Source organism: Sebastes umbrosus, chromosome 12 (genome assembly GCF_015220745.1).
Source record: "Sebastes umbrosus isolate fSebUmb1 chromosome 12, fSebUmb1.pri, whole genome shotgun sequence".
Taxonomy (NCBI): domain Eukaryota; kingdom Metazoa; phylum Chordata; class Actinopteri; order Perciformes; family Sebastidae; genus Sebastes; species Sebastes umbrosus.
The window spans coordinates 31,558,966-31,571,463 of NC_051280.1; the positions used below are offsets into that span (position 1 = coordinate 31,558,966).

A 12,498-nucleotide genomic window follows, 5' to 3' on the forward strand; every position below is an offset into this window, starting at 1 on the left:
GAAAATGACCATGACAGTTTTTCCTCGCCAAAAATATAGCACAAGTTTGGAGCGTTATTTAACCTCCTTCGCGACAAGCTAGTATGACATGGTTAGTACCGATGGATTTGATGGTTTTGTAGTTTCATATGATGCCAGTATCTTCGCTTTAGCTTTAAAACTGGTCCTGATACAACCTTCGAAAGATTGATTGCTTTGTTCAATATTCAATTCTGATTGGTCAATCACGGCGTTCTGAGGTCTGTTATTTCTTTATAGCAGACCGTTGCTATGTATAACAGACCGTTGCTATGGGTGCAGTTCTGATGTTGGACTCTGGAGGACCGTTTTTGTGTCAAATTATTGATTTCTTAAGTAAGTAGCCGTGTAATAAGGGGGATAATGTACAGCTAGCGGGTCATTGTTGTGAAATAAACCCCTTCAGGGCGACGCAAGATCTGTCGTCCTGTCTGGGTTTATTTCACAACAATAACCGGCTTGCTGTTCATATCCCTTACTTAGTCTATTTTTACACTATAAAACAATGAAACCAACAGTGCTGAGAAGGTGTCCCACGAGTTACTGAACAACAGGCCCGACAACAAGGTAAATTAATTAATAATCCATTGTGACAAGTGGCTCAGACGTATGAAGAGAAACTTATGACAGTAGCATAATGTCAAATATATTTATTTAAAAGTGAGGGGAAAGAAAATCAGATTTACATATTTAGAATAAAATATTTCAGTTTTATAGCAAAGTGTGGTATAAAGAATCACATATGTACATAGTAAATACTGCGTTTTACATAAAAACAATAAATGATATATGATTAATAAACAAAAAAATATTTAAAATGAAGTTTGATTCTTAAAAATGTGAGACTTCAGCGTCAGGTGTCAGTTGTTCCTGATGAGAGTGAAGAGCCACAAGATGGCAGCATGTTCACAGAGAACGCTGCAGACGCTCCTTCATCAGCACTGTACTGATGATGATGATGCTGCTGCTGCTGCTGCTGCTGCTGCTGATGATGATGATGATGATGCTGCTGATGCTGCTGCTGCTGATGCTGCTGCTGCTGATGATGATGATGATGATGATGCTGCTGATGCTGCTGCTGCTGCTGCTGCTGCTGCTGCTGCTGCTGCTGCTGATGATGATGCTGCTGCTGCTGCTGCTGATGATGATGATGCTGCTGCTGCTGCTGCTGATGATGATGATGCTGCTGCTGCTGCTGCTGATGATGATGATGCTGCTGATGCTGCTGCTGATGATGATGATGATGATGATGATAAGAGAATTTGCAGCCGTTACTAAATCCTTGACATCTTGTCCTCTGATCTCTCAAACACTTTGCCATTTTTCCACAAATTGATTTTTCACTTTAGTCACACTATAAAATAATATATCAATAATAAGTACAAGAAGAAGAATCATTATTATTATAAATTATATTATTATCATGAATGTGTATATGTCTTTATATGCACATGTGAATATACTGTATGAATACTTTTGTAATAGATTATTATTATGTTTAATTAACCATCTTTTCTACATTTACATTTATTTTTAATTTCTAATTATTATTTACTACTATTTATTATTATTATTATTATTATTATTATTACTACTACTGTTTTAATTAGAATGTATCTATTCGTTCAGTTATTTGTTGTTATTTTCTCCATGTTGTTTACTTTTTGGGTTTCCCGGGTTTGTTGGAATATGTGATACATTGTTGAAAAATTTAAAAACGTATAAATAAAGTTATTTTTTAAAAGAAAGAGGAATGAGATATGGGTTATGAGAATGGAAGGAGATGAACGCGCTCACAGCCAGACTGAGAAAACCTGGGTTGACTTACCGAGTTGATAACCAGCTTCGTAGGACCGTTTAGCGAGATCTTGTTTTAGTTAAGCCAGATAATGAGAAGATACCCCGGGTATGTTGAACTCACTTCGTAGTACAGGCCTCTGATCAGTTTAAGAGTTAAAACACAGAATTGAACCCTTAAATGACTTCTGTCTATTTCAGTTTACACAACTCAGCAGTGACTCCAGAACCATATAAAAGCCAAAGTCCAGCATAGAGAGGCTCAGTGAATGTGGTCTGGACTCTGTGGAGGAGAGTCATGGTTTCAGAGACGCTGTAGAAGGACAGAATACCTGCACTCTGATCCAGGTACACTCCTACTCTGGAGGACGGAGGACCTGAGACGGGAGTTTCGACTCTGTTGTACCAAAATGTACAACTGTTGTTGTTGCAATATAACGCCCAAGATTTGTCATTCCGTCCAAACCAACATTCATTCGGCCCCTCTGCTCTCCTGATACTCTTGTATGCGACTGCTACATAAACTCCTCTCCCTCTCCTCTCCACCTCCCAGTAACAACGTCCAGTCAGACTCTCTCTACTCAGGACCTGAAAACATCTAGTGAATCTGTCTGGGTGACTAGAATAAGACTGTTGTTCTCTCATTACTGTTACTTTTCTGTTCCCCTCAGATAATAACAGCTTTGTGTGTGCTGTGTTTGGATCCAGTGTGATTTCTCGTGAATATTTTAAGAATCCAGCTCTGGTCTTGGGCTCTGGTTGTGACAGTAAAACATCCACTTCAGTCACTGTCTGTGAAACGTTTGTCCATTTCTCTCTCAGAACGTCCTGTAGTTTATCTCTGACTTCTGACACAGCCGCCGTCACGTCCTCAAAGTAGCTCAGAGGACGGATATTGATGCTGGATGAGTGTGTAGATTCACTGAGTGGTGACAGTGACGGGTAGTTGATTAAAAACTGATTGTGATCCTCTGTGTGTGACAGCAGCTTCAGCTCAGCGTCTCTCCTCTTCAGCTCAGTGATCTCCTGCTCCAGCTTCTCCTGAAGCTCTTTGACTCGACTCACTTCACTTTTCTGCTGGGATCTGACCTGCTGCTTCACATCACAGCTTCTTTTCTCCATGAGACGGATCAGCTCGGTGAAGATCTTCTCACTGTCCTCCACTGCCTTATCAGCAGAGCGATTGACAGCCTCCACCTCCTGTTGGAGCAGCTTCACATCTTTCTCTCTGTCCTGGATCCTCTGCTGGATGTTGAGTCGACTTACCTCCAGCTCTCTCTGCCTCTCGGTCCTTTCTGCTGCAGCTGAGACGGTGTCGTGGCCTTTATGTTCATCCATTAAGCAGAGATAACAGATACACTGCTGATCAGTACGACAGAACATCTTCATCACCTCATCGTGACGAGAGCAGATGTTCTCCTGGAGCTTCTTGGAGGGCTCCACCAGCTTGTGTTTCTTGAACGGAGCTGAGTCATAATGAGGCTGGAGGTGTTTCTCACAGTAAGAGGCCAGACACGCCAGACAGGACTTGAAGGCTTTCAGTTTCCTCCCAGTGCAGAAATCACAGGCCACATCTTCAGGTCCAGCATAGCAGTGATCAGCAGGAGCAGCTTGGAGTCCAGTCTTCTTCAGTTCCTCCACTAAATCTGCTAACATGGTGTTTTTCATCAGGACAGGCCTCGGTGTGAAGGTCTGCCTACACTGAGGGCAGCTGTAGATCTTCTTCTCATCCTCTCCATCCCAGAAGCCTTTAATACAGTTCATGCAGTAGTTGTGTCCACAGGAAGTAGTGACCGGATCCTTCAGTAGATCCAGACAGATCGAACAAGAGAACCTTTCGTGATCCAGCTGATTTCCTTGCTGCGCCATTTCACCTCTCAGAGACGACGACTGTCTGAGTCTCACTTCCTGAGAAGTGAAACTAGTTTGAGCTCTGATCTAAACAACATGTGCACTGAATGCAGCCTGTCAGCTCTCACCGCACCACCATGTCGGTTACACCCATCTTCAAAACTGTAGATCTGAAGGGGAGGGAACGAGGAAATAAGAGGACCGAGTGCAACTGGGTGTGTTTGAGAGGAGGAAGAGGAGGGAGAGGAGGAAGAGGAGGGAGGGGATATCAGGCTCTGGTTCATTCCAGGAAGAGGAGCGGCACTTTGTTTCCTCAGTTACAACAGAGCCTCGCGGTTAAAACATGCCCTTTAGTTGTGAAATACTTCTCGGCTCCTCGGCTCGTATTCTTGATGAAGCAGGTGAATTTCGTCCTCAACCAAACCTGCATTTCAAGCTTCAGAGCGATTTAAAACCAATATCACCAAAGAAGAAGTACTACAGTGTAATACTCCACTAGTATTACAAAGCAAAGAGTTAACAGTTCAAAATGAGCTCCAGCTCAACCAACTACTACAGTTAAATCCTGCTTTTACAGGAATGCATCAGTAATAATAATGTAATGATAGACCTGCAGCTTTAACAGAGTACTTTTACAGTGTGGTATTAGTACTTCTACTGATCTGAATACTTCCTCCACCACTGTTGATATGAGTATAAATCTGCATGTAGTGAGCAGTGAGATCTCACCTGACAACATGTGACTGGACCCTTCAGTCTTCTTCACCAAGTTCATCCTGTAATGTCAGAGTTAGGAACACAGAAATCAATGTAATACTTTACTTTTCTTTCAAAATAAAATGTGTCAGAGGTAATAGAACTGACATTCAACTGATAAGATCTATAAAGAGCTGATGGTAAAACACAGTTAACACAAAATGTGGTGTACAAATTCACGCTTTTCGTTTTACTGAAAACACCCGTTCATTTGAAATGTAACTAAATTAATTTATTTTCTTTTAATACATGAATAGTAATATATTAATTGTGATTTAAATTTGGAAACTAGAAACAAGTTTATGAGCAGCAGAAGATGAAGAAAGAAACAGTTTTATACACTAACGTTTCTAAAAGGATTAAAATATTCAAATACAGCGACGCACTAAAAGAAAAGTAAAAAAAATTAAATCAAAATTTTAAATTTCCGTTAAAGGGACTGTTTGTAAGAATCAGAAATGTCTTGCTAACAGCGACACCTGTGGCCGTTAAGTCAACTAAAGTCATCGTCCTGTTGCTCGCGCTTGTGCTCGCTCTACATAGACGTGAACGAGCATCGCTCAACACAGTGAGGAGACACACGTCAGCTAAAAGCACAATATCACTCTATATTTCAGCTGCTTGGCAGTAATGTTAGCTGACCAGACGAAGGTCTCTCCATGAATCACTGCTGATCCTAGTGTTGGCTTTTCCTGCATCAGCCTCCCGACCGCAGCCGGAGGGAACAGGGGAGACGCCGGAGTTTTGGTCGGAGACGATAACGTTTCTCTCTGCGGAGCCCCGTCACTTCACAAGACACGGGAAACCTCTGTTGGTCTGGAGGAGCTGCAGCAGTTATTTCTGCACAAACGTCCACTGTACATTCACTAGATATTCTCAGAGCTAAACTAACTCTTCTGCAGTGTGGAGTGAGCGTTCACGTCTAGAGGTGGAGAGAGCTGAGCGAGAACGCGTGCTCTGTCTGAGTGAAGGCGAGCAGGCAGAGGAGCAGTGAGTCCGGCCACACACGAGCGCGCATGTGTCCCGACCCGCTACATTTATACGCTTAAAAAGTTACAAACAGTCCCTTTAATATAGCACCATATACATAAAATGGCTCATTAACAGCAGTATATAAACAGTACAGTAGTTATAACAGTGTATGAAAAGACAATTTGATTAATGGCAGTAAAAGACTGTAGTTGTCATTTTAATAAAAACACTTAGTTTAACAGTTTAATTCTTCTGTGCTGTTGCTGCACATTGAGTGTTTTACAATGAGTGAAACAGCGCCCCCTCTGACTGTGTGGCCAGACACTGTATTGCACTCCTACTAAAAAAGGGGGATTAACCGATCAGAAGAGGCAACCAATTTCCCATCAGTTATTTAGCATTAGATTTAAATCTATTTCACCCACTTTTATATGTCATATGTGCCCTATTATACACATTTAATTTAAATCTAATGCTAAATAATTGCTTTAATAATCTGATACTTTACCTGTTATTTTCCTATAGTGATATATAATTTTACACATTATTTTTCATTGGAAATATCACAATATTGTAGTGTTGTGACACTGTGAAAATATTTAGAAAATAACCCTTCTAAACCCTCCCTGTAAATACTTTAGATTATGTTAACTAAAATACTTAGAATAAAAAAAAATATATATAATGCATAATAATATCAATAAGAAGACTTTTATAAACAGTCAAAAAGGGCCTTATTAATGATTTATGTGTGATTTATCTGCTTTATAGAGCAGTTATAAACCATTAATAATAACAATTTATGGGTTGCCAGGTTGTGAAACATCCCTTTGGCTGGTGTCAGAAGTAAGATCCGTCTGTCCTTAACTAATATATAGTCTGAGCTGGGATCATATGTGCCATATTGCACACATTTAATATGTAATGTAAAAGTGGGTGAAATAGATTTAAATCTAATGCTAAATAATTGCTTTAATAATCTGATAATTAACCTGTTATTTCCCTGCAGTGACATATAATTTTACACATTATTTTTCATTGAATAGAATAGAATAGAATAGAAAGCTTTATTGTCATAGTATTAAATACAACGAGATTCACAGTTGCCACTTCTGGTCAGTGCTTTAAAACAAATACTTGACAAGACTAAACGAGGCAGATAAAACATATAACAGGTAAAACACACACAGTTATAAAGCAAAAATAAAACAGGTGAAGTAGATGTAATAAATAAATATAAACAGAAGTGTTACACTAGAGTTATAAAATATAAAAATAGATGTAATATAAACAGAGGTAATTGCACTTGTAAAATAGGTAGAATAGATGTAATAAATAAAATGTAAACAAATGTAGTTGCACTTGAGGTGTATTTTGATGGACTTCTTTGTGTCAAGGATTCATGCTGACTGGACAATCCCAGCCAAAGCTACATAAAAGTAAATGAATACATTCATCATATATCTTCAAATTTGATATTTCTGCTTATTGTACTTATGTGTTTGTAGTACTGTATTTACTTTCTTGGCAGACTCAGATCATTTGGAGCCAGTAGCCAGATTATTTTTCTATTTTTCAGTTCAGTGATTCAGAGTGTTCTGTTGTACTGCAGCACAGCCTGGCTCAGTAGTATATCTGTAAAACTTAAAACTAAACTTTATAGCCAAATCAAAATCTGCACGAAGATCATGTAAAGTATCTAATATTCCTATCAACATGGGAGTGGACAAATATGCTGGTTTTATGCAAATGTATGTATATATTTATCATTGGAAATCAATTAACAACACAAAACAATGACAGATATTGTCCAGAAACCCTCACAGGTACTGCATTTAGCATAAAACAATATGCTCAAATCATAACATGGCAAACTGCAGCCCAACAGGCAACAACAGCTGTCAGTGTGTCAGTGTGCTGACTTGACTATGACTTGCCCCAAACTGCATGTGATTATCATAAAGTGGGCATGTCTGTAAAGGGGAGACTCGTGGGTACCCATAGAACCCATTTACATTCACATATCTGGAAGTCAGAGGTCAAGGGATCCCTTTGAAAATGGCCATGACAGTTTTTCCCTGCCAAAAATGTAGCAGAAGTTTGGAGCATTATTTAACCTCCTTTGCGACAAGCTAGTATGACATGGTTGTTACCGATGGATTTGATGGTTTTGTAGTTTCATATGATGCCAGTATCTTCGCTTTAGCTTTAAAACTGGTCCTGATACAACCTTCGAAAGATCGATTGCTTTTTTTTCAATATTCGATTCTGATTGGTCAACCATGGCGTTCTGCGGTCTGTTATTTCTTTCCCTGCAGTGACATATCATTTTACACATTATCTTTCATTGAATAGAATAGAATAGAATAGAAAGCTTTATTGTCATCGTATTAAATACAACGAGATTCACAGTTGCCACTTCTGGTCAGTGCTTTAAAACAAATACTTGACGAGACTAAACGAGGCAGATAAAACATATAACAGGTAAAACACACACACAGTTATAAAGCAAATAAAACATGTAAAATAGATGTAATAAATAAATATAAACAGAAGTCTATTTACTTTCTTGGCAGACTCAGATCATTTGGAGCCAGTAGCCAGATTATTTTTCTATTTTTCAGTTCAGTGATTCAGAGTGTCCTGTTGTACTGCAGCACAGCCTGGCTCAGTAGCATGTCTGTAAAACTTAAAACTAAACTTTATAGCCAAATCAAAATCTGCGCGAAGATCATTGGCCAACCTGTGACAGCCTTCTTTCAAGCAGCTCACAACAAGAGCATGCTCAGACTTCTGATCCCTTGCATGTTTTAAATGGGGAGTATCAACTTCTGCCCTCCAAGAGGCGATTCAGTGTCTCTACATTTGACCTCATCAGACTAAAGAACGCTTTTGTCCATCAGTCCATCTTGTTGCTAAATAATAATAAATGTGCTGCTAAAGACGTGAATCCAGAGGACAGATGGTCATTTTGTAATGGGTTCTGTATGAATAATGGTGATGTGTTTTGTTTTTTTGTCTGATGGGTCTTACTTGTCTGTCTGTCTGTTTATGGTAACAGTATGTCTATTGTATGTATACTTTTTCTCAAACTGAGCTGCCTATGGACGCAAAATTAATTTCAGTGCAAACTGACAATAAAGTTGTATCGTATTGTATCGTATCGTATTTCCTCAATGCATCAATATATTCACACTCTGTTTCTTTACACATGTAGAGGAACCCCCTGGCCATTATCACACCAAATTTGGGATCAATCAGAGCTTGCATTATGAAATTACAAAAATATTTTTATACAAGAATCCTTTTTGTATATGGGAGACCTAAGAGAATATGAAAATCATTGTTGTGTTTTGTTCTACCTCCGGTAGGGGTATCTCAAAAACTAAAGCACTTTTGGGGGTCTTCCCTCAGGCCTACATTGGACCATTACAGGATTCATGGACCTCTCCAACCTGTCACAGGTGATTGAGAGACACATTAAATCAAAAAGTCACACAGACTGAGCTGTGAAATTGAAGCTTTCTGGAGTTAGTGAGAAGCATTAACACAAAGAAGCACAATGAAACTTGTGACCACTTCTCCACCAAGACAGACAGGAGAATGAGCTTCCTCTTCAAACAGGGTGAGTGAAACACACACTTCTCTCTCTCTGTGGCTTTACTGTTCACTGAGCTGTGTGTGCTTCATGTTTAATGTGGGTATATTGATTATTTAGCATTGCTTGCCTGGATTTAGCTGCATGTGTTAGTCAGTCCACTGAAGTAGTTTTTTTTTATATGGAGGACGAAACCTGCCAAAATCAAAAATAAATAAATAAATGACTCGATAAATGAATAAATATGTCATGAAATATAGCAACAAAATTATATTAAAATAAATGTAGCCATTAATTAATTGATAAAATGTGACATAATTTGATATTTTTGTTTAATTGGCTTCTTTATTTATTTATCTTTGTATTGATTCCCTTATTTATTTACTCTTCTGTTTAATTTTCCCTTTTATTTACTTATGTATTTATTATAGTTAGTCCACTGAAGTAGTTGTTTTTATATGGAGGACGAACTTGCCAAAATCAAAAATAAATTAATGAATAAATAAATGTCTCGATAAATAAATATATCATGAAATATAGTAAAAACATGATATTAAAAATATATGTAGCTATAAATTAATTGATAAAATGTGACATAATTTTATATTTTTGTTTAATTGGCTTCTTTATTTATTTATCTTTGTATTAATTCCCTTATTTATTTACTCTTCTTTTTAATTTTCCCTTTTATTTACTTATATATTTATTTTTATAAAATTTTAAATGCATTTATTTATTTTTGCGTTTATTTAGTATATATTTATTTATTTATTCCTCTTTTATTTATTTTTTATTTTTTTATATTTACTTCTAAATGTATGTATGTATTTATTTATTTATGCACGATTTTAGTTGTTTTATTGCGGTTGTTTACACTCAGAAATCAGAACCATAGACAGCACCCATATAGAGCCAGGTTTGTTATTTTTTTTAACATTTGAAACTTCAATTCTTTCAATTTCAATTTCATTACTTTTTTATCTTCTATTTATTGTAATTTTATCTTATCTTATATATTGCTTTAGTGATGAGCTTGACCCGTTCTCTCATCCCATACATGTCATTCATTCTGTGTTAATGTGACTGGTGGACTTCTGGGTTGTGTTGGTCAGATAGTAAAGACTCCATGACACCAGGATCTCTTTATGGTTGGCCTCTGTTTATTCTGATAAACACCAATAGAGTGCTCGGTTTTTAGTTAAATGCCTTAAATAAGGTCTGTGGTTAACACAAGCTGAAGGGATTTTAATATTTTGTTGTACGATATAAAATACAATAAATATCCCACTTGTGAATTTTTAAGCCTTTATGTGTCTTAAAAAAGGCGGTTGCTAACAAGTGGCTAAATAAGACTACTAACTGACATCACGCCGACTCATCCACCTTTACAGCCTCGTTGTGTTTACACACACATATATATGTATATACATACATATATATATTTGAATCAAATGACACCTTTAATTAATGTCCTTAATATGTTCTCCTGAGATTTTAAGGGCCTAATTTTTGGGTTGGTTTATGCACTATATATATATGTGACTTCTTGTGCTTAGTTTAATTGTTAATGTGTAAAAAGAAAGTATTCAATACAAAGTCCAAATCTAGTATCTATAACTGGAATATGTGGTTTATCTGCATAGATAGATAGAAAGATAGATAGATAGATAGATAGATAGATAGATAGATAGATGGATGTTGTCTGGCGCCCTCTGATGGTTATTTTATTATTGTTATTATTCTAAATGTTTCCTCAAAACAGAAAAAACAACAACTTTATCTGAAGTCGATGTAAATAAAATAATTTGTGTTCAGTAACTGATGTTTTCAATTTGTCCAAAGTCACCTACAGACAGTTTATTCTAACTCTCAGACAATTAACAAGAGTCACACAGGAAGAAGGGTGATTTCACTTTCAAAATAAAAGCATAATGGTAGTTTGGTGAGTGAAAAATTAAGTTTTGGGTCTGCATAGTATAGTATCTCTTTCTGCAAAACAAAACAAAACAAATAATAATAATTATTATTATTTTTAACATAATGATACCAAATACTAATGTTTAAAAGCTCGCTCTGTGTAATTTTGTCTGCTTTACATTCCTGTTCTTAAACTATATATTATGTGTCCTGTTTGGTCTTTGTAACCTACATTTTTTTTATTTACTTTTAAACATTTTGTCTAATTTTATTTATCCTATTTTAAAACATTTAATTACATGGTGATTTTGTGTAAATTGTTTTAACGTTGTATTATGATTGTTTAACCCTATTATACTTGCAGTATTTTAAATTGTGCTATAGCTAAAATTAAATTGATTATTATTATTTTATTATTAAAGCTGTCAGACAAATGTATTGCAGTAAAAAGTACAATATCTCCCTCTGAAATATAGTGTAGTGGAAGTATGAAGTTGCATAAAATGGAAATACTCAAATACTAGTACCTTGAATTTGTACTTTGTTAATGTACTTGTACATGTTACTTGAGTAAATGTACTTAGTTATATTCCAGCACTGGAACTACAGTAGTAACACCAGTGTAGTGGCAGCTTGCTCTAAACCGTCCTCGCCACTTCTAGCAGGATGTAAAGGTTTCTGACTCACGTAGACTACCATGTCCAACTTCCACTTGCCTTCTGCAGACACTCACTCCCTGGTCAGCTTCAAAGATGAGGCTTGTATAGTGAGTGAAAAGTTTATTCCACGAAAATTAAAACAAACAAAAATATATCCCCATGACAAATCTTGGACTATCAAAAACAGACCAATTCCGCTGGAAAATAACTGAATCTGTGATCTGTGTGATCTGTGTGTGGTCAGAAAAATTGTTGCTCCCCATCCTGCTCCACTGAAGCCTAACTAGCATTAATCACACTTAAAGGGACACACCCACATTGTTCAATAGCAGGACCACTAGAGGAGCACATCTTAACAGGGCAAAACACACATCATTGAGTCTATATAGACCAGGGGTCAGCAACCTGCGGCTCCGGAGCCACATGCGTCTCTTAAGCTCCTCTCCAGCGGCTCCCTGTGGATTTTTAACAAATGTTTTTTTGTTTACATTTTCATTTTTATTTATCATTGTTGTAGGTCTGTGTTACGACGGTACGACGGAAAATTAGGGCCACATTGAGGAAAAAAATAAATCTGATATTTTGAGAATAAAGTCATAATATTACGAGAATAGAGTCGTAATATTATGAAAATAAAATCATAAGTTTAAGAGAAAAAAGTTGTAGTATTATGAGAATAAAGTCATAATATTATAAAGTAGTAATTTTACGTGTTCATTTATTTTTTTCTTGTTAAGTTATGACTTTATTCTCGCAATATTACGACTTTTTTCTTGTATTATTCTGACTTTATTCTGTAAATCTCAGATGTTTTTTCCCTCAATGTGGCCCTAATACTCCGTAGTACATTGTCTCTTTGGCCCTCACTGCATTAGACTGATATACTATATACTTAGACTATAAACTGTGTTACCTTCATCACAATGATCA

General features: G+C 36.7%; 1 protein-coding gene across 1 annotated transcript; it reads right to left on the minus strand.

The window, feature by feature from the left end:
• Positions 1-1,978: 1,978 nt before the first annotated feature.
• Positions 1,979-4,803, minus strand: LOC119497926 (tripartite motif-containing protein 16-like). The gene has a single exon (XM_037786364.1). It carries the CDS (start codon positions 3,682-3,684, stop codon positions 2,008-2,010), a length of 1,677 nt encoding a protein of 558 aa, XP_037642292.1. The 5' UTR covers positions 3,685-4,803; the 3' UTR covers positions 1,979-2,007.
• Positions 4,804-12,498: the final 7,695 nt, after the last annotated feature.